This window comes from Mustela erminea, chromosome 21 (genome assembly GCF_009829155.1).
Source record: "Mustela erminea isolate mMusErm1 chromosome 21, mMusErm1.Pri, whole genome shotgun sequence".
Taxonomy (NCBI): Eukaryota; Metazoa; Chordata; class Mammalia; order Carnivora; family Mustelidae; genus Mustela; species Mustela erminea.
This window is the reverse complement of record NC_045634.1, coordinates 25,949,302-25,976,860: the sequence shown is the minus strand read 5'-3', so window position 1 is coordinate 25,976,860 and position 27,559 is coordinate 25,949,302. Positions and strand designations below refer to the sequence as shown.

General features: G+C 46.2%; 1 protein-coding gene across 2 annotated transcripts in view; it reads right to left on the bottom strand.

Moving 5' to 3' along the window:
* The window catches only part of ENPP6 (ectonucleotide pyrophosphatase/phosphodiesterase 6), a 108,057-nt gene that overhangs the window by 12,313 nt on the left and 68,185 nt on the right, over positions 1-27,559 (bottom strand). For both annotated transcript variants that reach the window (XM_032328878.1, XM_032328877.1), the window contains exons 3-6: positions 20,611-20,722; positions 12,245-12,386; positions 11,345-11,524; positions 8,191-8,328 (exon numbers count right to left, since the gene is read on the bottom strand). In XM_032328878.1, coding sequence (XP_032184769.1) covers positions 8,191-8,328; positions 11,345-11,524; positions 12,245-12,386; positions 20,611-20,722 — 572 coding nt within the window. The remainder of the gene's footprint in view (positions 1-8,190; positions 8,329-11,344; positions 11,525-12,244; positions 12,387-20,610; positions 20,723-27,559) is intronic.

Below are 27,559 nucleotides of genomic sequence, written 5' to 3'. Positions count from 1 at the left end.
ATTACGGTGCTGAGCTGAGAGGTACAGGGAGCACGGCCAGATACGGGGGTAGGGTTGGGAGTGAGGGTAAAGGCAGAGGGACGGATAGAAGGACAAAAAGCAAGAGCAGCTGGAACAATCCGTGTCGTTGGTTCCTGTCTGCACGTGGCCGAAGTCTTTGCTTTAGCAAAATCTCATTTTTTCTTTCATTATTGCATTCTGGGGCTCCGTTAACACGTAGAGCTCTTGCCTCTTCCTTCCGATTTCTCCTCAGTGTAGATCAGAAAATGGTTGCTAAGCTGCAGACAAAAATACTCCTGAGGAGACGGGAGGGCTGCTGGCTGCCAGGACAACATCTGGGCGCCAGCTCTTGCTCTGCACCCCAAAACGACTCTGTGTGGGGAGGCTGGGGATGCGGAAATCCGCCCTGCGTGGATATCCTCCCTGGCAGCGGGGAGCTGTGGAGGGCTTTGTCTGGTGCCTCCTGCTCCATTTGACTTCCCGTCCAGTCTTCCCCACTGGGAGCGCTCACTGTCTACACCGCTGGTTCCCAAGCCTGGCCGTGCAGACACTGCCCTGAGCTTATCCTGGATCTGATTTGGGGTATTTGCATTCAGTAGGCCAGGAGGAGGCAGGGAATCTGTTTAATCATCTCTGCCCAGCTGATCAGGATGTAGAGTCAGGTCTGGAAACCCCTGGAAACTATTCACCAGGCACCCATCCTGTGCTATGTCAAATTATCTGTCCTTTTCTAAGGACGCTTCTTATTTATACTTGATATAAATCGTCACCCCTCTTTCCAACCACTAACTGTACAAATATTCCCGGGGAAGTGGGGTCGGGCACCAAAGTCTGTCCCCTCCCTCTCTTGAGGAGGCCTCTCCCCAAATCTCCAGGGCTCTGGGGAACCCGGGGGAAATCTGGTCAGATTAAAATAAATAAAACGGGAACACCTATCTAAAATGAAATCTACTTTATTCTCCTAGGACATGGTTAGGAGAGAAACGTCCCAGGTCCTGGAAAACACAAAATAAGCTTCTGACATCACCTCAGACTGAAAGAGGCGCCCGATACCATCAAGTCGGGGGTGGCTTCGGTTCAGACTCAGTGGCAGTGACGACAGTTTGGCTGGCTCTGGAGACTTTGCTGGGAGGGTTAAGTTTGAGCAATGGTTTCTATCACAGACCCGTTTCTTGGATTTCCTGTTGCTTCCCTGAGACGCTTCCTGCTGCCGTGGGTCCTTGGACCCCCATCGAACGGTGGTGGGGAACACTCTGGGCTAAGAGATGTCTCTCCAACAGTGTCTCTGTGTCTTAGGAGCCTGCGTTTCTAACACAGCACCTAACTACTCGGGCCTCCGCCCTGATCTGACCCTGGAAAGCCGGGCGGCCACACACAGCCCAACCCCTGAGCAGAAAATGTCCGACAGCAAAAGCAGCTTCAGTGAAGAGATGCGTGGATTGGGCTCCCCCCCTTTTTTCCCCCTTTTTCCCCGGGATTGTGTTTACTGAAGTGTGCCAAGGGTGAGGGGGGGCATGTCCTCCCAGACGACCCTAATCACCCCCAGAAAGTCAGCAGCTCCCTGCACCCGACATCCGACTTCCTGAAGCTCAATTAGTTGGGCCTGGACAGCACCACTCTGGCTGCCACTAACACTCAGAAGCCGCGTTTTCCAGATTGTCTTGATTTCCCCCAAAGAGTTTGGGTCCACGCCTAACTGCCACTCAACCCCAGGCCTTAGAATTGAGCCTGGCATTTCATATCCTTTGCCAGTTTTCAAAATAAATCTTGTCTCTGGAGACAAATATTGGCCTCCCTGAGAAGCTTGAGTCTGGCTTAGCTGCACTTTTCTCAGGCAGGAGTCCGGAAGATCAACAGAGAGCACTGTGTTTCACAACCCTTCCACGGGCTGGGGCACCATCCTGGCTTTCTGAGCACTGTGGAGTGACAGGGACGCTGTCTAGGTGAGGCTACGGGACTTAGCCCCTGCAGAGCGGGGAGGGGGTACTGGCGAGAGCCGGGGTGTCCCACACCTGGGCTCCAGCTGTCGGCTCGCGGAAGCTAGACTTGCCATCACTGGTTTGAACACCTTCTCCCTGTTCCAGTTTCTTCTCTGGCTACTGATAATGAGCCCACAGGAAAGGCCTTCCTGACCCAGCAGACCTCTCCGTTTATTTGGTTACTGATTTACAGATATAAAGCAAACGGCCTGGGAAGAGGAACCCGGAATCCACTGCCTTAATATGTACTGATTCATTTAGTAAATCACATTCCACAAACATGCGCTGAGCCTCTGCCACGTGCCAGGTTCCACGGAGGAAAACGGAGGCGGAGACGCCACGGGGCTGCCTGCAAGGGGTTTCTAGCCCAGGAAGGAAGGGTTCAAGGGCAGATGGACAAATGCAGCCCGCAGGGGAGTGATTCCAGCTTTGGTGGGAATGTCAGGATGGAGGAAATTCAGGGAGAGTTGGGTGTTTCCTGGGAGAGATGGTGTTTGAGTTGGGCTAAAGGACAGGTGGGGGTCGAGGAGAAAAGGGCACCCTGGGGTTCTGACTGATGTTACCAGAGCCCACTGAGGACAGGCTGATTTTTTTTTTAGGTACAGGTGTCCCCCGCTTTTTGAAAGTTCGAGTGACACCACTTTGTTTTTACAAAAAGAGCTACTATACTGGTAGCTAACCAAAAGAAATCCGAGGAGGCTTTTCGCTTCTATGAATAAAGGTGAAAAGCAAAAATGGTGTTCAGCATTGGGTTTTCATAGGGACCTCGTGCAGCCAAGCAGCGGCGGGGCTGGGGGGCGGGGGGGGCGGGAGGGGGAGCACTGACCCGCTCCTTCCCTGGAAACTACATTCAGCAGGAAGCCACCAGAGCCTCGAACTGTGTCTGTGAGCATCTGTGCTTTATCTCGATTTATTTTGTGCGTCCATAGCAAGACAGGGATCTAAGGTATCAAAAAAGCTTAAGAGGTGATTTTCTGGGTCTGGGAACACTCCAAAAATTCTTCCATATGAAGTAATGGTAACTGTTTTGGCTTTGCACTGCCTCTGCCTACAAAGGGTTTTGGAGGGACACTCTGCCTCCGGACAGAGGGGGCACGTGGCGGGGGACGTCGCCTATAGATGGAGGATGGAGGGGGATGGAAGAACGCACTTGAGTTTGGCGGAAACCACCCCTAGCATTTGCCCCCTTTGCATTTCCCTGTGTTGTCCTTGACCATCCCATATGCCGAGGACCCGAGGGGCCCGCCTTCCGAGGGCCCTTGGACCACCACATCGGAATGAAACCATGTCCAGCCCCACTGCAGATGCCCCTAGAGGTGGGAGGGGGTAGAGCAGGGGTGAGGGAAACCTCAGCAGAGGACAGGGGAGTGGGGTGGCTGGTGAAGAGTGTGGCCTTTGACCCCTGGCAAGCACAAGCAAAGAGGTTCTCACAGTGACCAGGTCTCAGGGAGACAGCGAGGGTGGGGGCAGCCGTTCTGAAGAAAGGAGCCTGGCGGGGGTGCCAGGCCGGGGCTTGACCTAGGTGGGTGGCCTGGGTGTTCCCACCCTCCGTGTGTGGTCCGTCCTCTGGGAACACGGATTCCTCAGATCGCCACCCTTGCAGGGGGACCACCAGGGCCAGGGCTGGCAGTGGGTGGCAGGCCAGTCCCTATACTAAAGAGTGCAGAAGCGGAAGCAAGCTGCGGGGAGCCGCTGGCCGGAGCCGGCTTTCAGCTTTCCTGCGGCAGCAACAGCCGCCAGGCGGGGAACCGTGCGATGCCAGGTGACCGGCTCAACCTGCTTCCTTGTCTTTATCTTTTTCGGCGACAGCTCTCTTAGGGGCCGTTTAAAAAAAAATGAACTCAATTAAGTGTTCCCAGTAGAGCAGCAAGGCTTAGAGTCTGCAAAATGTAAAGCGGGAGCAAAAAGTTGGTGTTTAGATGGGAACCGCATCGTTGCCAAGGAAGCCGAGTCTTGCCTGTTGCTGAATGGTGGCCGTAGGGGGAAGCAAAGGGAGATGGGATTCTTTTGTTGAACCCAACCAGCACCAATTTGTCCTGACTCAGCTGTGTTTCTAATCACGTCTAACTCAGAAAGAAAGCTTCAGCTGCTCAAACCCAGACCCGGAGAGATTGCTTTCAGGCCTGAGAAGTTGGCCCCTGCTGCAGCCCCTAAGTACGGTCCAGCACAGAAACAACCTCACATGTGCTGCGCGCTGCCGTGCAGGTCATGGAGCAAAACACAGCCTTCTTCTACCGCTGGGGAGAGACTCTGCAAACAGCCATGGGGGGAGACAGAGAGCCCAGCACAAAGTGGGAGCAAAGATGGTGAGCAGGGTTCTCGATTCTCTGTGTCATGTTAAGTATAATGACCAACAGAAAGATGAAAAAGAAAAAAGATCGAGGCAACAAGAAAAAAATGGACACTTGTCTCTAGGATTTTTCAGAAGACAAAGAGATAAAACTCCATGTTCTATCAAGGTATAATCTGAAATTATAATTTTTACCTGTGAGTCTTGAAAAAAAAGTCCATGAATTCAAGGATAGGCGTCAAAGAATAAAGGTATTCATTGGGTCTAGGAAACTAAGGTACAAAAAGGAGTGGCTGAAAGACAGCTAATTTCTCTTGGGACTCAGGGACAACTAGAATTTTTCAGAGAAACATTTGTGTCTTTATGTGACGACCCTCTAAGTTACATTAATGTCACTGATTGTGCTTCCTTCTTTGAACAGGCTGCTAGGAAGCTCAGAACCATATTTGTATTCCATGTTATGTTGTGGTGTGCTACTTTCAGGACTAACAATATCCTACATGCAGAGTCACTGAAAGGAACAGAAACAGTAAGGGGGGGGGAGGGGAAATTTATTCAAAATAGCTGTTATTGTTGTCATTGCCCAAAATTTTAAGAAGAAATTTTTCCTAATGGATTTATTACCCGCAGAAGGGAAAATGACTTTATGTTCATGTCATTGAAACTGTGGGGGAGGAGTCATTGTAAAGCTTCTAATGAACCAGTAATGATCAATAAAGATTTGTTCTATAACACCCGTCAGTAATTAAAGCAGAAAGATAACACGGATAGTCCCGGTATCTAATGGGTCAACACTAAAACTTTCAGAATCTTATTTTTTCACATCTTATTGATCTTCCTTCTGGTTTCTTTCTTTAAAACAAAAAACACTTTCTGCTTCAAATATTTAAAAAATCACCCCAAATTTCCTTTTTGAAATAATTATATATTTAAAAAAAGCTTTTCAAGTAATCGTCAGCTGTTAGACATTCTTCCCTTCTGTTCTGGTGGCTTCTCCCCTGCTTTTGAACCCATACAGTTAACTGGGTAGCCCCTGACTTAGTTCTAATTCACACAAACATATGTATGTGTATTGTGTAATTACAAAAGTAATATAAGGTAACATGCTATATAATATGGTATGGGCTGGCGCTCAGAAGACACAGTGGTCGGCTGGCTTCCTGCAAAAGAGCGGGTACGTGGACCCTCAGTGCAGAGGGGAGGGGTGCCGGGAGGTCAGGGAGGCAGCAATGGGGCCCCATCAGCTCTGTCACTGGGCTCTGTGAGGGGGCTGCCGCCAGCACGTTTGTCCTCACTGTCTTCTTACTCCTCTTCTTTGTATCTAGGTTTCAGGGACCTTGCGTGCCTCATTCCGCAGCCTCTGTATCACATTTGTCTTGTGACTGTAGCCGCGGGTCAGTCCACATTGCAGCATAGTGCTAGAACTTAGGACCAAAGTGGACTTGAGGCAGGAATTTTCTAGCCACACTGCTAGAAACTGTTAGAAACTGCTGTTTCTGGATGAGACCTAGGAGGAGGCTTGCTCCTGGGGTCTGGGCAGAAGTGGATTAACGAACGGTGCAGTTAGAGAAGCTTAATCATCAGGGCTTCTCACTCTCATGCATTTCTTCTGAGTCCCTACACCTAATTTTTTTTTATATATTTTTTGGATTTTATTTATTTATTTGACAGAGATCACAAGTAGGCAGAGAGGCAGGCAGAGAGAGAGAGAGAGATGGGGAAGCAGGCCCCCTGCTGAGCAAAGAGCCCGATGTGAGGTTCGATCCCAGGACCCTGGGATCATGACCTAAGCTGAAGGCAGAGGCTCAACCCACTGAGCCACCCAGGCACCCCCTTACACCTATTTTTATACTCATAATTACATATTTTTTTCAAATTTTATAATTGTCAGAGTTCCATGAAACCAGTATCGGCCTCTGAATCTGGGGTTATATTTTTTGTTCCCCAATAAAACTAAGAGACATACAAGACGAAGCCATACCCTTTCTTTTCTGTTTGGGATGACCTGAGGGATGTGATGGTTTGGGCTGCAGCAGCCATTTTGCAACCCTGAAGAGAAAGCCAAAAGAATGGCAGAAGAGCTGACTCGGGGTCTTGATATGACTGATATGATTGACCTGCTGGATAAACGTCGACTTCTAGTTATATAAGGTAATAAGACTTCATTATTTAAGGCACATGTATTCAAGTGGTATATGAATGATAATGAGGAGCATCTTGCTGATACTTCTAGATCCCCCGCCAGTGTGTTTTAGTCACTCCCTGGAAAAACATGCATCTCCTTGCTGGAAGTGCTACTGCTAAGACTCTTACCTTCCAGAAAGCACTCAAAGCTAGAGCAGCTTTCCTGGTGCTCATCCCACCCTACCGGAGGCTCTGGAGCCTCTCCTACTGGAATGGAGAAGGCATCTCATTAGTTGTGCTGTGTCTTTGGCTTTGCCACTCTTATTCGTCTTAGATAGATGGCTTTCCTATAAATTACTCCAAATCACCTCAATCGCCCCTTCCTATCATGAACCAGCTTCTCAGTGCACTTGATTTCAGCTAAATATGAGAAAGGAAACAGGAGAGGCACATAATCATCCTAAGAAATGATTGCCAGGTACCCAGACTGACCCTTATCACCTCTTCGCTTCGAACAAGTCAAAGCTTTCCACCAGAACTTCCTAAACTGAGAAGCTTTCAAAATGCAAGCCCTGTTGAGTGACTTAGGAAAGCTGGCTATCCGGAACACAGCCGTGTACACACCTAGCCAGGTCACATAATCGACTGCCCGTGTGTTTGTGCAAAGCTGTGAGCAAACCACTATGCATGAAATCCTGGGAGCCCAGAATAATCTCACCCCGGGAAAACATCAAACGGTGTGCTAGAATGAAGAAAGAAGCGTGAGGAGGCACAGAGGGACTGTCTTGGAAATTTACGCTCACATGGTGTGGGAGCCGAAGTCCGCTGACTCGGTGGGCCCCGCTGGGTCTCAGGACTGTGTGGACTGACAGCTCTGTCCGGGTCTGTTCTGTTTCCTTGGTGACCAGATACTCCTCTTTGAGAGCACACAGGAATGACTCAGTCCTCCTCAATGACCTGGTTTCACGTCAAGGAACACTCATTTTTCCATACCTAGGTCCCTAGACTTCCATCCATTTGCCTGATCCGTCTTTCTGCTGATCCTCTCTCTGGCAGATAAATGCTAGTCCGAGGGCTTAGATCTCATTGGCGTCGACCAACGACCCCCAGGTGCCAATACCTACCTTTCTCTTTCACCCTGCAAGCTGGTCTGTTTGAGAGGGGTCTCCAAACTTGGCTAGGATAAGCCACGCCCTTTCCCCCGTACTGATTCTAGATCAGCCTTGACCCCGGTTCCCCTGAAGGCTGGGGCGGGGCACACCAGCCAGCAATCCGAGGTTGATCAGAGAGCCCAGTGAGCTGGCCCTCAAGGCAGGCAGGCTGGAGCTGCTAAAGTCTATTTTGTGCAAGGCAATGAGGTTTGGAGCCCAAACGCAAGGTAATCTCCTCTACAAAATCCAGTGGGGAACCTGGATCTCTGCACTTGCGTTTGCCAAACAGTTTTCTTAAAGGTGAAAGCAAAGCTGAGCATCTCCTGGATTTCCACTGCCCTAAAGCAACGGCTTTGGTTCACGGTAATTGTTGCACTTAAAACTGAATCGGTTACATTGTAAGCCTGGGTAATTGAGTTAAGGGCAGTTTGTTAAAATATAGTGAGTCTGGAGCCACGATGTCTGAACAGTGGCTCTGGGTCCACGTCTGCCATTGTGTGTCTACAAAGTCACCGGATTAAGGCGACTTGGGCCTCTAAAGATGGGAGAAGGCCACGAAGGGCACTTAAGTGAAAACAAAATCTTTAACGTGCAAAAGCCGAGTAATTATTTACCTTTGGGTGATTGACAGAATTTGTATAATTACCTCAGTTATGAACCATCCTTTGTCAGCCACTAAGGTCAAAGGAGAGACAAATTTCCCTTTCTTGTAGTAGAACCTGCTTGGTATGGCTTCTTTCTCGTAGACAGTCATGTGTCCCACTGTTCTCAGTTTGTCATACACCTGCAGAGAGAACAAGAGTCAGCAGTTTGGCATTCTCTTTCTTAACCATATATGAATATTTACAGCACATGCAAGAGAGGGAGAACTTTACAGACCAAAGAAATGACCAAAGCACCTGATACGTTTGACAACATAAGAATGAGGAACTTCTGTATGTCTCAGAAAACAAGGTGGGTTCGTCTCTTAAGGCTGAAGATCCACACATCCTGTGACCTAAAAAGTTAGCCGTGAGGAACCTAGCAAGAACCCTTCACACTCGTGCACCGGGAGACACAGAGAGGGACATAGACTGTAGACGGGAACAGCCCAAATGCCCAGCAACTGTGGAAGGTAGAAATGACTCACAAGGTTCTCTGGGGGAAATACTATACAGCAACGAACAAGGACAGATTACAGCTCCACAGGGCACCTGCCATCATCTCAGGAATCTCAGTTTGAGAAGACAGAATGAAGCAAGTTGCAGAAGAATACAGACAGGATTATTATTATTATTATTATTTGCGGTTTGAATAACTATAAAACTAAAGAACATAGGCAGTAAAGCTATAAGGAGAATTATGGAAACGATAACTTCATACTTTTCAATATTTTATAATAATCTGTCTACTCAACAGTTAATAAAAAAATTACGGAAGCTTGTCTATGTCAAAAACTCTATAATAAAATTAAAAGGCAAATGAGGGGGTGCCTGGGTGGCTCAGTGGGTTAAGCCTCTGTCTTCAGCTCAGGTCATGATCTCAGGGTCCTGGGATCGAGCCCCACATTGGGCTCTCTACTCAGCAGGGAGCCTGCTTCCCCCTCTCTCTCTGCCTGCCTCTCTGCCTACTTGTGATCTCTCTCTGTGTGTCAAATAAGTAAATAAAATCTTAAAAAAAAAAAAAAGGCAAATGAGGAATTGGTCTGCCTAATGTTAAATATAACAAAGATCAAAGAAAGGGGATTTGTCCTTTGACTTGACCTAGAGCACATCTTATCTGCACCTGAACCTTAAAAGTATTAGTCATCTGTCTGCCCTTCATTACACTGTTAATTTCATGATGAGGGGTGTAAACTCTGCACATATTTCCAATATCTACCAGCCGCTTAAATATTTATGGCTGGCATTGAAATCAATGGACTGATGTTGACTCATTGGCCCTTAGTCCAAGAGGCCCATCTTTCTGGGTGGAGGCGAATATAAAATTGAGTTTTTCAGCTCACATCTGGAGAATTAGCCTTGAGGCTTAAAGCAGAGCATTTCTGATGACCCCACGAGTGATGATTTCCTACTTGAGAAAATCCATTGTTCTTAAGGGAAGTGGGACGCATCTGCAGCCAGATTTCGGATTTGTGAAAAACCCGATGACACACACCGGGTTGCACAAACTGTTGTGCCCATCACATGATGAACTGTCACCCAAACACAGTCCCCACTGTGGAATAATCCACCAACTGCTTCGGGCGGCTCAAAGCCGCCTGGCTAGAATGCCGTCATGTTGGAAGAAGCTCTCCCAGCTCGTAAACTGCCTATCCTCAGGCATTCTGGAGGCAGCCTGTCCCCCGAGCGCCAAGCTGGAGACGGAGATCATCTTCCTCGCCAAGGAAACAACTTCTTTGCAAGAAGCCATTTTCTGGGGGGCCTGCCAATGTGTAGAGCACTCCTCCTGGCTTCATACTGAGGGATTTCACGAGCTGCTGTACAAATGGTCAGCACCTCTGCTTCCTGACCACGGACTTGAGTAAAAGGGGCGACCACCTAGGAAATGGGACAAGGCTGGAGAGGAGCGGCACTGTTGGCAACTGTGTTGCTCTATCCCCAAATGGACAGATCTTGGACTTTGATATGGGAGCGGGCCGGAGGAAGTCGAGAGTACCAGAGGAGAGACGCTGGCCTTCCGCGGGCTGTGCGCATCCACACCAGGGAGCTTCCACTGTTAGCCACAGTCATGCTATGAGGATGGGTGGAGGCATCAGGTTCCTAGGCCAGTTCCTGGCACCTTGGGGTTGGCACTGCCATGGACAGCAGTCTGAGCCTCCCCCAAGAAAGTGACCCGCCTCCTGGTCCAGAGCACGAAGTGTTCTCTGGGAGCGGGTGGACGTCCCAGAGCTTGCCCTAGAATGTGACAAGGCAACATGGGGTGAAGCAGGAGGACCAGATGCTGTTTGTCCCTTATTTTCTTATCATGATTTGCCAAGTACTGCAGATAATTATGGTTTGGAGAGAAGGGTGAGAAACGTCTCGCCATCTCAGAGTGTTGAGCAGGGCAGTGCATGTGGAGAGCACCCCCTTGGAAATGCCCCCACTGCAATGGTGATCACTGTAATAAGTGGCCCATATGTCATCCTTGAGGGGGGCCCAGCATGGTTCTGTGGGTTTCTAGCAGCCCAGGAGGACAGCTCTGATGGCATCGCCACCCACGTGGACTCGGAAGAAAAGCAGAGGGGTTGGGTCAGGGAGCCGTGGGTTACTGGTTTGTGATCGGGCAGGGATCTGCACCCAAGCAGCGTGCCTCCTTAGATAAGGAGCTGACCTATGACACGCACAGCCTCAGCCCCTGTTCATTCATCCCGTTCCGATCTCCAGTTCCCTGATGAAAACGGATCAGATGGGCAGCTTTGCTCCGAAGAGCATTCTCTGCATGCATCCGCTCTCCCCGGGGTTTGCCTGGGAAGCGCCGCATTTCAGCCAATAAGAACACAGCCCTACTAAGGGCTAAGAGCTTAACATGCAAAGCACCGCACATCCTTTATCTCATTTAATTTCCACCAACATCTATGGAGCAGAGTCCATCACACCCATTTCAGAGAAGAGAAGACACACATGGGAGGAGGGGCAGCTTGGCAGAGGTCAAGGGAGCGCGAGGTAGGTCACGTGCCCTGGGCGGCCCAGCTCCCGGCACGGCTCCCTGCTTCAGCGCTGAAGCCCCAGGGCAAAGATCAAGTGTGGAGCCATGGGAAGGGGGCGTGTTTCAGCCCTTCCCCCACCCAGACCCCTCCCCCTCCCCATTCCTCTCCCTCCCATCAGGGAGCTTCTTGCCTCAGAGTGCTTCCCAGGGGCTGGCCAGAGGCTCACGACGGGCCCTCGGTCCTTCACTTGCTGCAGGTCGTTGAGGCTGATGTACTTATTGAGCTCGATCACTTTGTCCATCCAGAAAATGTCGGTCATCCCATGATCTGAGAAGATGATGACATTGAGGTGCTCCTGAAGCTCCCGCTCCTGTGGGCGGACAAAGACCATCAGGACAGTGACCCGGCAGAGATGTGCTCACTCTGCAGGTCTCGTAAACTCTAAGTTACGGGGAAAGGATCCTCCCTCACTCAGAGACTGAATCATCTCCTCTTCTGCCCTGATGAGACCGGCTGGACGCCACCGTAGAAGCACCCAGAGGGGGGCAATGCGAGAGCACACTCCCCTTTCCAGGAGTGCTAGAAATCATCCCTCCTGGGCTGGAGCCCTTCGAGCTACTTTGTTTGCTCTCCGCTCCTTTGGCTCTTTCAGCAGACCTGTGTGCTAAGATGGGAGCTGTCACTCCCCCATTCCACAAACGTGGAAAATAAGGCCCAGGAAAGCTTTACCTTGCTGAGTGTCTGCAGGCAAGGGGGTGGCAGGCGCAGGGACAGAACCCAGGTCTGGTCTCCATGCCCGCTTGGACCTGGTTCACAGACTTACTAGGTTTGGTAAAGGACCGTGCTGGCTAACAGGCCAGGTAGGATGCCAATCCGGTCATTTCAGTCCTGCTGGGCTGGTCGTAAAACAAGGGATCCCCTGGTGTCTGAGCAGGGGTTGGGTGAAGAAAAGAGCCCCATCCCAGCCTGGTGCTGGCCTCGTCCGCCAGGACCAGCGAGAAGGAAGACGCTGAGGGCTTATGACAGCCAATGAGGCAGGAAGAAACTGACAAGAGGGGAGCTTAGCCTCATGGTCCTTGTCGCCAGTTACCTGGATCCACGTGGTCATGTACTTGAGGACGGTGTCCACGGCCTTCAGTGCATCTTTCCGCTGAGGCGATGAGGGGCCGTAGTGGTGGCCTTCCACATCGATGCGCTCATAGTATATGGCTGCCAGGTCCGCCCGGCCACTTCTGGAGGGAGCAGAGTGAGAGGGATGCGGGTCAGGGAGGCCCTCAGCAGCTTTCTCCCCCTCCAACCAGCAGTCCTCTGTGAAAACCCTGGGGTCCCCAGGCCCCTGCTGTGGGCCAGGCAAAGCTGAAACCTTAAAAAAAAACATGGTGATCGCCAAGGAAGAAACATGACCGCTGCATCTAGGCCTGACAATCCTGAGCTCCTTGGTGCAACACTCCGAGAGCATGGTCAGGGGACATCTGTTCTCTGGGCTCATGTGGCATCACACATCATGCCCCAAGAGCTGGAAGGGGCAATAGCGGGCAGGGGACAGTTCTCGTAGCTCGACTCTGCCACCCGTTGTCATAAGATCAGAACAACTAGAGGCAATCATTTGAATCATGACTGTTCGATTATTGCTGGACCTGAAGGAGTTATCTAAATACGACAGCAGACTGTGTGTTCGGCCCTGGAAAGAAGAGAGTAAGCTTTTCTAGCACGGCCTGGGGGAGGCAAACAGGTCAGCGTCCAGGGCCTGCTGTCAGCGGACACTGACATGAAGCTGACCCTTCATAGAGGAAATGAACCGTCAGCTCCAGGGTGAACATAGAGTGAATTCTAACAGTGACCACACTTCTGTGGGTCCCAGGGAGACCCTGGTTCTGGAAAAACTCTCCCTCTTGGCCAGAGTGCTGATGATACTGATAATGGCAGAGGACTAATAATCCAAGCCCTTGATGCTGGGCTAAGAATGACCAGGAACTAGTGATCTCAATTGGAGCAGGAGACCTGCAGAGCCAGGCAGGGGAGAAAAAAGCGGTGTGAGGTACCTCCCTCCCTCACACAGGGCTTTCCACCACCTCCCGCCAAGCTTTGCCCACGACTTCCCCCCAAAGCACCCAAATGAAACAGTCATGAGGCTGATGATGACGCTTATGACGGGAGCAGTTATAGTGACTGACAGAAGTTGAAGCAATGCAGAAGAAATTCAAGCTAATTCCTTTGCTTGCGCTTTACAGAAGCTAATAATCAACACTCTTGGTGGATTGCCTTATTTCTCCAGAAGAGCCATATTTTAAGGGCACACACACCAATGAGATGGCGTGGTGTCTCCCGGTGAGTCTGCCCCAACACTTGGAACATGAGCAGTACAAGAACGTGTGACCTCAGAGCCTGCTGTGCCTTGGGTCTTGCAATCCACAGAGGACGGAAAATTGCCTCCCGGAAGTTCAGAGAGTGGTTTGCACGGTCAGAGTTAAAAACAGCTCTCACGCCTCCTCCAGGTCTCAGGGGAGATGGTGCCTCTCCCAGGAAGCTGGCTCTGGTGCCCCAGGCTCAGCTGGGCAGCCCCCCCGGGCGCCCCTGCGGCTCTCCAGGCTCATCTCCTGGTAAATGCTCTTCCATGCTGGGCTGTAGTTGCCTCTTGATGACTCTAAGCTGTGAAGCTCTTTGGGGGGATGTCGATTCATGCTCTATTGTAGCTCAGTTGTGGCCTACTGTATTTGGCATACAGTTGGTGCTCTATAACAGTTGAAAGTCTACTAATAGTAAGTGCTCAGTAAATGACACACTGTGTTGAAGGCTTTTCCATCATTATTTAATCCTCACAGCAACCGTTTAGGATAGGAATGCATTGAACAGAGAGCTCAGTACAGTTGCCTGCATTACACAGCCAGTGAGAGATGGAACTAGGACTCAAACCCATGTTGGGCTGACTACAAAGCCTGGACCACAACCACTAAGAACTCAACGGCCCACAATAATGGGGCAGCATTCGGCTTATTCTTCTTGTGGAAATAGTCCTTACTGTCTTATAAGAATCCCTTCTTGAAGGATAATGTGCCATGTCTGTGGGCTGGATTGTCTTGGATTTCCGGAACTACTATGGTAAGCGTCCTTATAGAAACGCATTTGAACATTTTGCAGGTGGGGAATAGGCCAGAAAGGATTCTAGGACATACTCAAGGCCTCACAGAGACATAGCTAGACCTGGAAACATGAATCTCCAAGATCAGAACATTCTACCAGCCCGGGTTTTTGAAAGTCCGTGTCTACTCCTTTCACTACATCGGGGATGGTTTTCAGACAATATTGCACCTAGCATCTTCCTTCATTATGGTCCTGCTTGTCCTGAGGGCGTGCCCTTTAATGATGCTGTGACGTTCTATGCATTCCCTGAGGGGCACTTCATTTATGTTTTTGAGGGGACATTCGTTTCAAGTTAAGTGAAATTGCTGGTCGGGTGTGTTCTTTTTTTAGAGCACAGCAAACCGGCCCTTCCTTAACAAATACCATTACCACTCTCCTCCTCCGCAACCGGGACCGGGTCAGGTGTTTTTCAAAAGTGATATTATCATTATTCATACCCGCTAACGTGTGAATGACTCACCCATCTATAGATGGTAGAGAACAAAAAGTCACCGCAAGGCCCGCAAGGGTGTGGGCGGCGCATAAGCATAAAATGTCTCGCCAGGAAATGGCACTTGCATACACATCCCTAAACTGCTGTGAGGCCCGTGTTGGTCACATGGCTAAACTAACGGATGCGATGCAACCTTCCAGAAAATCTCGCCCTCAGATGAGTCTCAGCCTTTACATGCTTTATGCACTTGCACATGTAGCTGCTCAAATGTGCGGGTTCACACAGGGTATCCGGGTTTAAGTGTGCGTGCTTCCAGGGTAGGGCTTGCATGGGGGAAATTTGCATAAACGGGCTGACAGTTGCTTTCAATTTCAATGACATGCTTTTAGGTCACTTCAATGCAGACTCTTCCCCTGAACGCAGCAGACCCTTGGCTAGTCTCCTGCAGGCTCTGCGCCGTACCCACAAATCTCTGTGTGATCGGGAAGCCAATGTCACGGATTCATCTGATGACTTCCTTCAAAGGAGCTGCCGACCCCAGGTGCCACGAACACTGGCGAGTCAGGGATTTATGCGGGCGCCTTTGGAAAAGATTTCCAGGCTGGAGCTCCGTTGATTCGTTAGGGACCCAAGTCTTCGAGGGCTGAGAGCTCTTGCCTGTTTGTAGTTTAGCGGACAGACTATTGGTCGGCAGCAGTTTTCCACATGGATCTGGTCTCCATCACGGGTCAGCTCATTTGTAATGGAGCAGTTGGGTGAGGAGTTGGGTGGAAATGCCTGCAGACCTCTTGTTGGCCGTTTATAATTTATAGCTTTAAGGGGTCCAGGAACTGAGTCTAAGGACATATGGCTGTCAGCCCAGTACTTGAGAGCTGCAAGGAGCCCTCAGCCCTAGGGTATCAGAGACACCCAAGTCCCCCATCAACTTAAGAAGCTGTCCAGATCTCTATTCAGTGTAAAAGTTCATAACCTCACATCCGTTTTCCTGACTGAAGTGAGTTGGAAGGAGAAGACTTAGGGAGAGAGAAATGGGGGGCAATTCAAAGGGATGGTTGAAGTTACCAACTGTTAAGAAAAATGATCCAAAACGTAGAAATAAGGCCCCCCAAAACAGCTGCCTGTCATGCCCCTGTCCTAAAAGACAGGTGTCTAATAAACTTACTTATGGGTCACCAGATTTTATGACCCACTCGAGCCCGGACTGTGTAAACTTAGCTGTTACTCTGTAGGAAGCCAGTAAGATGAAGGTTATTTTCCCTGATGGAGAAAGCAGTCTCGAAGGTCATGGTCTGGTTGTCCTCTAAGTTGGGAAGCATTTTTGGCTTTTCATGATAATCGTACGCCATCGTACTCTATCATTTCTTTCCTTCACACGTGTGCTTCTCACATTCTCCCTTCAAGCAGCCGGGTCATCCCCGGATCCCCTCAGAAATAAAGTGCTTTGAACTTGGGCATAATTCTCACATACGTAGGTACTGAGCACATGACAGAAGTTAGTTTTGAAGATAACACTTCGATAGGGCATTGGAATTATACATATCTGGGTTCAAAGATGGGAACCTTGCTATGCGGGTGGTCTCGAGAACAGCAGAAATATCTGGAAGCCTCGACGTGCCCTGTGAAGGACCTCCACAGAGGACTACACTGGGTATGGAACAAGCTGATGTCTGTGAAGTGCTGGACACACAGCAACAGGGAAGCAAAGGGAAGGGGGTGCCTTCCATTTCTCTCTTCCTTCCAGATGCGGCCGGACGCTGTCAGCCTGTGTGCCGAGCCCCTTCCCTTAGAGTCCACGGGGAGGAGGGACAAAGGCCAGGACAATTGCTCCAGCTGCCCGGTGGTCTGTGGAAAGAACCATCGCATCATCCATCCGTTCCTTTATGGCCACCAGCAGCCACTGATGTTCTGGGATCCTAATGGAATTCCTCTGGAGCTGTTTTCCATAGAGCTTGACAATGGACAGGGGCTGTGTCCACTGCTCCCATTGGCCGGTTGTTACTTGACCAATCCTTTCCAGAGGCAGCATCAGGCGTCTCCTGGGAGTAGCCTCCTGGCCCCTCCAGGCCTTCAGAGCTGTCACCACTGTCAAAACTGCTGCCCCCACACTCTGTAACCCCCAGAGGAGCTACTCATGCCCCTTTTCCTGCCTGCCAAAGCATGACTAGCCTACAAACAGAACTTCCAGGAGGAAGTTCTAAGTGATGTGATGGCAAACAGCTTCCTGTTGTGGCTGTGTGAGTGGGGGAATCGCTTCACTGTCCCCGTGTGTGGAGTCATGGCAACTAACATGCCTGTGACCGAGGCCCTGTACTGCTGGACATGGCAAACAGCAGACAGACCACAATGGCTGCCAGTCCACCTCAGGCCCTCATGAGCCCTGGACCCAGGACAGCCCCACAGGGGTGACTTGGAAGGAGCCATCCCCTCCATCTGATTGGGTTTTGGGGTATGTCAGAGGTATGGGTGCAGACCAGAAGAAGAGCTGCGACGTTGACTCTGAAACATCCAGGCGCTTCTTGCTCAGACCTGGGCTCCGGCTCCACCACCTGCTAGCTGTGGGTGACCCAAGGCAACGAATGTAACTTTGGGAGAGTCAGCGGGCTCTTTGTAAGAGGGGGAAGACGACACCTGAGCAGTCCAGTAGATGTGACAGCAGAACGGGTCAACGGCGATGGCGCCTTTGACACAATGCTAGCCGGTGGGTGCTGAAGACATGAATTCTTTTCATCTTCTCCTTCCCTCTAGGCTAGAGGTTGTCAGGTGCTGAGGTAGCATCTACTGTGGATATGACTTGGGTCAATAAAGCTTTATGAGGCCTGGAAGGCAATGCCCAGATCAAACATGGAAATGGGACTACCCCTTCCCACAGAACCGTGCAGCTTCTTGGCTGAGCTGGACCCTTTGCTGAAACGCTGTCCATAGGTCAATCTTAACTGCCTTCTGTAAAAACCTATCTATCCTTTATCCCATTCTCTCTGCCTCTCAGACTAAGAGCAGAGCAGACAGAGACACTCTGAAAGCAGTACTGATCAGGAAAAATGTGTGTGTGCCTGTGTTTGCACACTCGTGTGAACTCTAAGCACTCTTCAAATGATAGGTAGGAATTTTGAGACAGAGCTGAGCAGAAACCAAGAGGTAAGCTATGGAGTCCAAAGTTTGCTCCTAGTTTGTGGGCCATCTGATGGAAAGATAAATAATTAATGTGTCTTTGCCTAACACACAGAGCAAAAGAATTCAAACATACAGGTTAGGGGTGTTTGGGTGGCTCAGTCAGCTAAGGGTCGCACTCTTGGTTTCAGCTCAGGTCATGATCTCAGGGTCCTGTGATCAAGCCCCACGTTGGGCTCCATGGAACCTGCTTAAGAGTCTCTCTCTCCCTCTCCCTCTCCCCCTCATGTCCCCGCTCTAAATCAATCAATCAACCTGCATAGGTTGGTTAAAGGAGGTTCCTTCTTTTTCTTTGCAAGAGAGCCTAGCTCATCTTACTGCTTTCCACAGGCAATAGGTATCATCTGGCCTATTGTCTTTCTTCCTTTTATCCCTCTGTCTCATTTCAAGCCCTGACTAGTTTTAGAAATGGTGGCTCTCCAGCTTTCCAACCACTATTTACAGGGGCCCTTTCTGGTGACTCTGTTAACTTTGACAGTATGAAGACCCCACAAGACAATTGCACTGGCCTGATTCCATCCTGTCTTGGCCTTCACTGCCCAACTGCAGAAGCATCGTTCCCTGGTAGATCACATGCATGCCATGCCCTGGAGTTCAAGGCCTTTCATGTAGACTACAGTGTGTAAAGTGCCAATTGAACAATGTGGTGGCTGGCGTCAGGTCACACCAGGTAGAGGCCTAGCCCAGGGCCAGCTTCTTGGGCCTGCAGTTCCTGGTAGCCTTTTCTGTCCAGGGGATCCCAGTGCCTTTGCTAAACACACACACACACACACACACACACCACTTAATCCTTCCCCTTTCTAAATGCTGTGCTCTAAGGTAAAGATGTTGTTCCCCAGTGTTCCAGAGCTTTGCCATGTTGCTTGAAAAGGGAAAAAGTAAAACTTCTCTAGAAACAGAGAAACAGAACTTTCTCTAGGAGTCAGAGCCCAGCACTTGTTCCTCTAGCATGCCGTGATGCCTCAGGACGAGGAAGCCTGCTTGGATGGGCCAGCCAGCGGGCACTGGCTAACCTGAGCCTGTTGGGTCTGTGTGCCTCCCCACGGGCTGAATCACTGGGTTGGATACAGTGAAGAACCATTCGGCTGACAAGGCAAGATGAATGTGAAAATGATTACACTCCCGGAGTGTTGGGTTCTTTGGAGGTATCTGTATGACAACTATGTTCTAAATGTTCATATTTAGTGCGGCCACAGTCTGTAGGGGGGGCCAGCTTTTTGGATATGTTGGAAACAGCACTGTAGGGACACAGAGCTATTCCAGAATTCTAGCTCTGCTCATCTGCTGTGCATGTAGTACCCTGCTGCTCTGCACAAACTACTTTGTAACATGATATTCCAGGCCATCACATGTGTGTGTGGTTTTCTAGCACTTGTGGGCAAGGAAAAGAAAGCAGAGTAGGTAGGAGGCAGGATCGTATAACACACATGATTTACAAACCATATGTTGAAGAATATTTATTCAATAGTTAATAATATTTATTTAAAGTTCATTCCAGACCCTGTCCCTTCCCTTTTCCCTCCAGAAAAAAAAAAAAAAATCTAAACTTTAAAATTTGTTACATCTCAGTTTTTAAGTATTTCAAACCTATTTTCTCTCCAGTCTGTCAGAGCCTGAACATTCCTGTGCCTCAAAGCACGCCCTCTTGGTAGGTCTCCTGGAAGTGGAATTATTCTAAGAAGCAGCGAAGGGAGGGGTGTTGTTTTCTCCCTGTACAGTTCTGTGGGGGTGACTGGTGCTCCCTGCGATGTTTGGGGTGGTGATGGCAAGAATGGGATTCATAACTGGTCAGTTCTATACCTGGGGCAATCTCAGCTATGGGCCAATTCATGCGGTTTCCGCTGGTGAGTTGTACGCAGTGCCTAGGATCTGGTGGCCCTTGGAGTCTGCCCAGCTTTAAAACCAGGCTCTTTCTCCTGAGAGGATTACGGTCCCTGCCTGGGGTCCAAACTGAATGCTACGGGTCTTCTGCCTTGATGCTACCCAGGAGGCCCACTCAGCAGCCAAGGCGACTGCAAATCTGGTCCTGGAAATGAGAGAGCTCCCAACATCTACGGCCTCTTGGTTGCTGATTACTCAGGTACAGCCCACCTGGTCTCCCATCTTGACTTCCACATCTAGCGGCGTCTGAGACAGCCTTGAGGCTTTCTCCTGACCTTTCTTGTTGATCAGATTCTCTGACAGACTCTTGTGTGCTATTTTAGACACCATGAATGATTTCTGCATTTTTAAAGTTCTGTGTCATTTTTCCACGTGGGAGGAATAAAAGGTTCTATCTTCTAATGCGCTAATGTGTTTCACACATTGCCAAGATATGGGGAGAGCAGGCAATTTTTTCAAATTTATTTCCCCAAAGATCCACCCTTTTAACCAAATAATGACATTTTCTGAAATTCAGGCATTCCCTAAATCTTAATTAGAGAGATCTTGACCTTCATATTGCTTCTCTGTGGTCCATCAACGTAAAGAAGAAAGTCTCACACCCTTTTGGACTTTCTTGCTCTTGATTCAACACTTACGAAGAGTGCCCCTACCTGAAAGGACTCACTCACAATGGCTCTCTGGTAGCAGTTAACGGTCATCACGCAAGAGGTTAACCACCTCTTGGAGACATTACTCCACCGGTACCAAACCCTCTTAATTCACTTTAGCATTCATTAGTGGTCCTGGAAATAATGAGGAACAATGATTGGCTGAAACTTTGGGACACTTACTTGAGGGAGTCAAGAGCATCGCTCACAGCATTGGCAAAATTGATATCTGTCGGGACGTTTTTATATTCTAGGCAGTAAGTAGGTCTGACCCCAAGAATCTCCACCTCACAGCCTAAGAAGGAAAAAGATGGCAAATGGTTACTTTCTTTAATAATTAAGGTAGGTTTTTGAGCTTATTTCAGGAAGCAAACACCATTAGTCAAAATAAAATCTTGGTTCATTTTCATGAAATAAAAGAACTTACTGCTGATAAGTGGCATATTTAACTGCAATTTTGTTTAACTGGAGTAGAGGTTCTCAAATGTCGTTCCTATGGGACATGGGTGTCCCATAACAGGGACCAGCAAAAATTGGATAATGTTGGTCTTTCCCAACTTGAAACAAAATTAATTCATACACAGAAAGCTCTCATTTAAAACTTTTTTCCATAGAATTTTTTCATAACTGCTAAGTCTTCTAGTGTGTCTTTGTCTATTCTAAAATCAAGTATTAGGTAGTATCTGATTAGTTCTGGAATAAAAAAATAAGTATTTCTGTAGTCTAACTGAACTTAGAAATGCCACACCAAATTAGCAAGCCTAAAAATCACTGAATTAAAGCGAGGATCTGAGACACGTCTTTGCCTCTCCCAAAATGAAGGAAAATAATTTTTTAAAAAGATTTTATTTATTTATTTCAGATGGAGAGAGCACATGAGTGGGGTGCAGGGAGGGGAGAAGGTGGGGAAGAGCAGAGGGAGAGGGACAAGCAGCCTCCATGTTGAGCACAGAGCTGGGCATGGGGCTTGATCCCATGAGCCTGAGATCATGACCTGAGCCAAAATCAAGAGTCAGAGGCCAAACTGACTGAGCCACCCAGCACCCCAAAACGAAGTAAAAGAATTAAGGGCATTCTGATGTTAGGAGTTACTACAGCCTCAGCTTCACTGCCCCAGACTCCTGGACGAGTAGAAGTATTTGCTCTGAGGAAGAGATACCCAACCTTATTATTGAACTATAGGGCAGAAGAGGGATGAGCAAGTCTCAGTTTAAGTTCATTGACTATTACCGGGTACCTACTATGCACTAGTCACTGTGGTCAGACATAGCGGAAACAAAAATGTGTCAGTCAGGGTCTCTATCCTAGAGCATTCGGGAGGAGACCTTTGGGGAAAAAAGTGTAACATATGAAGTTTAAAATGAGGGGCAAGGCAACAGCTCATCAGAGGCTGGGGACAGAACATCAGAGGGGAGAGGGACCTTCCAAACTGCAGAAAGCTGAGGACACTGCTGAAGAGAAAAAGAACTCAGTGATTCAAAAAGTAGGAAACGTAAACTTTCCATGTAAAGACCAGAGAGTTCTCTGCTGGACAAATTCCAAGGCCTGATAAAAGGATAACCGTTATCTTCCCTCAGGACATTTGAAACTAGTGGCAAAGTAAATCTAGCTAAAGCTTCAAAATCCCCCAGACCAAGCTCAACTACAGATTAGATTGACTTAGCCTCCATCCTAAAGATCTAACATAGGAAGAGGCATGAATTTTTCTCAGGGGAAATATCATTTGTTGCACCCTCTACTGTTCTTTTTTACATAATGTTTGGCATATAATAAAAAATCATGAGATGTACTAAGAAGTAATAAAATGTGCCTCCTAATCAAGAGAAAAATATTCAACAGAACCAGGTCCACAGATGACACAAATGTTGGCCAGAAAGGGTAAACATATAAGAAATTTCTTTAAGAGATGATTGACTATTTAAAGCAAAATTTGAAACAATATATTATGGGATTTACAATATATGCATAAGTAAAATAGATGACAATAAGAACATAAAGAATGTATAAGTGGATAAATGGCATTATAAAATTTAAAAACTCTAAATTCATTGTGAAGTAATATAGTATTATTTCAGGGTAGAACATGAAAAAGCTAAAGATGCATGTTGGTATGTCTAGAGTAACCATTAGAAAAAAAAACCAATAAAATCTGAAATCAATACAAGAGAAAACCAACTATACTTGTTTCAAAATAAATGTGAATGGATTAAGCTCTGAAAGAATGTGAAGATGAAACAAACACAATCCAACTATAAAATACTTGAAAAATTTACACTTGATATAAAACGACACAGAAATTTTAGATACAAAGAATGGATGGAACCCACCCCCTGAACCAAAAAAACACCCCAAAGGTAGTCTCAAAAACCTGAAACAGCTATAAATCCACCTTAACAGTTAAGAAGGTGTATGCTTGTTAAGAGGGGAGATCTTAAAAGTTCTCATCATAAGAAAGAATAATTTATGACTATGTGTGGTAGGGAACGTTAACTAGACTTATTGTGATAATTATTTCACATTGTTTCTCAGCCTTTTGGCTAAGAACAAGTGTGATAATTATTTCACCATATAATGTCAAATGATTTTGTTGTATACCTGAAAAAATACAATTTTAATATAATTTTATCTCAACAAAAATAAATAATAAGAATGGGTATGATTGTTTACATATCATTAACATACATTCTAACTGGTGTAAGGTGGTATCTCAATGTGATTTTGATTTGAATCTCCCTGATGGCTAATGATGATGAATATTTTTCATGTGTCAGTTAGCCATTTGTATGTCTTCTTTGGAGAAGTGTCTGTTTATGTCTTCTGCCCATTTCTTGACATGATTATCTGTTTTGTCTGTGTTGAGTTTGAGTAGATCTTGGATATCAGCCCTTTGTCTGTACTGTCAATTGCAAATATCTTCTCCCATTCCGTGTGCTGCCTCTTTGTTTTGTTGACTGTTTCCTTTGTTGTGGAGAAGCTTTTGATCTTGATGAAGTCCCAAACAACACACACACAGTGGTCTTGGGAAAATAAAGTGCAAATTTGCAATCTGGGTGGAAGATTTGAATGACAACTTAAGAATAAATGATATATAAAATATAGCTACATAAAGATATAGAGGATTTGAATTTTTTAAATTTAAATTCAATTAATTAACATTTAATGTATTATTAGTTTCAGAGGTAGAGGTCAATGATTCATCAGTCTTATATAATACCCAGTGCTCATTACATCACATACCCTCCCCAATGTCCATCACCTAGTTACCCAACCCACGCCCCCTTCCCCTCCAGCAACCCTGTTTGTTTCCTATGATTAAGAGTCTCTTATAGTTTGTCTCCCCTCTCTCATTTCATCTTGTTTTATTCACAGATATAGAGGATTTGAACGTTACTAACAATACACTGGATTCAAGAGATATTGAAAATTTTACTATTACAGAATATTCAACATTATCAAACCGAAGAGAAAAGTTGATCGTATTCCAGTCCACGAAGAAAATCTCAATAACTTCCAAAAAGCAGAAATTTTATAGGCCACCATGCATGTTATCTGACCTCAGGCAATAAAATTAGGGATTAATCGTAACAGTTCACTAAATATAAACCCAACTGCTTACAAATGAAAAAGAAACCCCTTATGTAACTTGATGTAAAGAGGAAATGAGACTTTCACTGATGCACTAGATATTAACTACGGTGAAAATTCTCCTTTTCGAAACTTCACGGGACGCATTTTCATTTAGGTCGGAAGCAAATCAGGAAGGTTGCCATCCCTGCTGCAATTTATTATGGTTATAAAACTTCTTATCAAGGCAGTTAACAAGAAAAGGAAATAAAAAAATGAGTGTTGGAAACCAGAAGGCATGCCTGAAGAGCTCATCTACAGGAACATTTTACAAACGTTTTTTCTAGGGGCGCCTGGGTGACTCAGTGGGTTAAGACTCTGCCTTTGCCTTTGAGCCCTGCATCGGGCTCTCTGCTCCGCAGGGAGCCTGCTTCCTCCTCTCTCTCTCTGCCTGCCTCTCTGCCTACTCGTGATCTCTCTGTCAAATAAATAAATAAAATTTTAAAAAAGATAAAAAAACGTTTTTTTTCTATAACTTGTGGCAAAATACTCATATTGCTTCATGAAACAGTACAGAAACACAGCAGATACAAAAAAGTTTCACCAAACTATGAACAATGCAGGCTCATATTTCCTTGTTCTATTCTATTCTGTTTTTTTTTTTTTTTTTTTTTTTTTTTTAAAATACTGATTAGCAATCCATAGATTGGTTTCACTGTCCTCTATGGATCAAGTCTTGTGTTTGGAAAACATATACATATGTGTGAATTCCTGAGTCCCTCTCGTCCTTTGAGAATAATGTTGTTAAGTGATATTTACACAATTTTTATTGTATGCATGCTTCCCCTAGGCAAACCACTTCTAGAAACATATTCTAAGAAAGTTGTATATGTAGGCATCTTTATTACGCTCTCCACTGAGCAGGGAGCCCCATGTGGGTCTCAATCCTGGGGCTCTGGGATCATAACCTGAGCCAAAGACAGAAATGTAACTGACTGAGCCACCCAAGCATCCCATCATTTTTATAAATATGGAGTCTGCTTCAGATTCTCTTTCCCTCTCCCTCTGCCTCTGCTCATGCTCTCTCTCTCTCAAATAAATAGATAAATCTTTTTTTAAAACGAGTATCTGAACTTTACTCTTGGCCTATTTGCCTGCTCTTGTGTAAATACTATTTTGTGTTCATTTTTGCAGTTTTAAAATGTCTATATTTAATGGGTAAATCTTCCAGTTTTATTCATTTGACTCAAGATTGTTTTTGCTATTCTTTTTTTTTTTTAAAGATTTTATTTATTTATTTGACAGAGAGAGATCACAAGTAGGCAGAGAGGTAGGTAGAGAGAGAGAGAGGAGGAAGCAGGCTCCCTGCTGAGCAGAGAGCCCGATGCGGGACTTGATTCCAGAACCCTGAGATCATGACCTGAGTCGAAGGCAGCAGCTTAACCCACTGAGCCACCCAGGCACCCTGTTTTTGCTATTCTTGAACCTGAATTTCCATATAAATTTTAGAATTGATCTGTCAATTCACACACACACAAATAAACACAAGCTGCTAAAATTTTGATTGGGATTATACTGAATCTATAGATCAACTTTGGGAAAGTTGATGTAATATTAAGATTTCCAGTTCATTAACATAATATATGCCTCCACTTTTTTAAAATTTTTTTATTTTTATAATAATCCATTTCAATTTTTAATTTTTGTTATGTCCTTTGTAATTTACATTGTATATCAGTAAGGTCATAAGAGTTTATGATTTATAACCAAATGACAGGACATATTTGGAAGCATATCCCTGCTCATTTTGGGGAGTGGGCGGTCAATGCCTCCACTTTTTAAGGTCTTTTTACATTTCTCTAAATTATTTTCCAAGTAAAGTTCTCAAGCTATTTTTGTTAGATTTATTCCTCTTTTTGTGTGTGTTTTGATTCTATTGTAAATAATACTGGTCTTATTTTTTTTTTTAAGATTTTTTTAATTTATTGACGCAGATTGAGAGAGAGAGGGAGAGTTTGCACAAGCAGAGGCAGCAGCAGCCAGAGGGAGAGGCAGGCTTCCCGGTAAATAGAGATTCCGACATGGGGCGCGATCCCAGGACTTTGGGATCATGACCCAAGCTGAAACCAGATACTCAACCGACTGAGCCACCCAGTGACCCCAATGATATTGGTTTTTAAATTTCATTTTCTACGTTTTTGTTCCTAGTATATATAAATACAATAGTTTTTAAATATTGATCTTATATCAATAGACTTACCTCATTAACTCTAAACATGAATTCTTTTGGATTTTTGCAGAGTCATCTAGAATAATGATGATTTTTTTTTTCTTCTTTTTGTTTTATTTTTACCCCTGCCCTCCCCGACCACATCCCCCAACTGGATAGGACCTCTAAATATAATTCTGAATAGAAGTTATGGTAGGAGGTATCCTTATCTCATTCTTGAACCCATTTACTATCTATCAACTATTATGTTTAGCTATAGGGTTATTGGTAGTTAGTCTTTTTCAGATTAAGGAGGTATTTTACTAGTTACCAAGTCCATTCTAATAAATTCCAGTTTTGTTTCACCTAGAGTTTTTTTTTAGTGAATGTTTGTTGATATTTATCAAATAGTTTTTATGTATCTACTAAGATGATCAATTTTTTTAAATTTTATTGTTGCTGTTGTGAATTACATGGATAGATTTTAAAATATGAAACCTATCTTTTATTCCTGTAATAAACCCAATTTGGTTAGCCTATATTATTCTGTTTATATATTGATTGATTCAGTTTACAAATATTTTGTTTAGAATTTTTACATCTCCATTCATGAAAAAAGTTCCTATAATTTAACTTTCTTTTGCTATTCTTGCTACATTTCAGTATCAGTCTTGTACTGACCTCATTATGGATGTGATTAATCATTATACATTCTCTGAAAGACTTTGTGTAAGATTGGTGTTACTTCTCCCTTACATGTTTGAAAACTTCACTAGTGGAGGCATCTAATACTAGGACATTCTACTTTTATTTATTTTTTATTATTATTTTTAAAGATTTTATTTATTTATTTGGGGAGAAAGAGAGAGCCAAGCTGGGCAAAGAGCAGAGGGAAAGGGAGAAGCAGACTCCCTGCAGAGCAAGGAGTCCAACGTTGGACTTGATCCCAGGACCCTGGGATCATGACCTGAGCCAAAGGCAGATGCTTAACTGACTAAGTCACCCAGGCAACCCTAGGGAAGGCTTTTAAATATTTAATTTAAAAAAATATATAAAAGTATTCCAATTTTCTATTTCTTTTTGTCCATTTGGTAATTTTTCTCCAGAAATCGATTTCATTTACATTTTCAAATGCATTGGCATACTATTTTTCATAATATTATTTTGCTGGCTTTTTAATGCCTCTAGTTTCCATAGTGCAAGCTGGGAGGAGAAACAGAGAGAGAGAGACAAGCAGACTCTGTGCTGAGCGCTGAACCCAACATGGGGCTTGATCCCATGACCCTGAGATCACGACCTGAGCCAAAATCGAGAGTCAGACAACTGACAGCCATCCAAGCACCCCTCATTTTTTTCTAG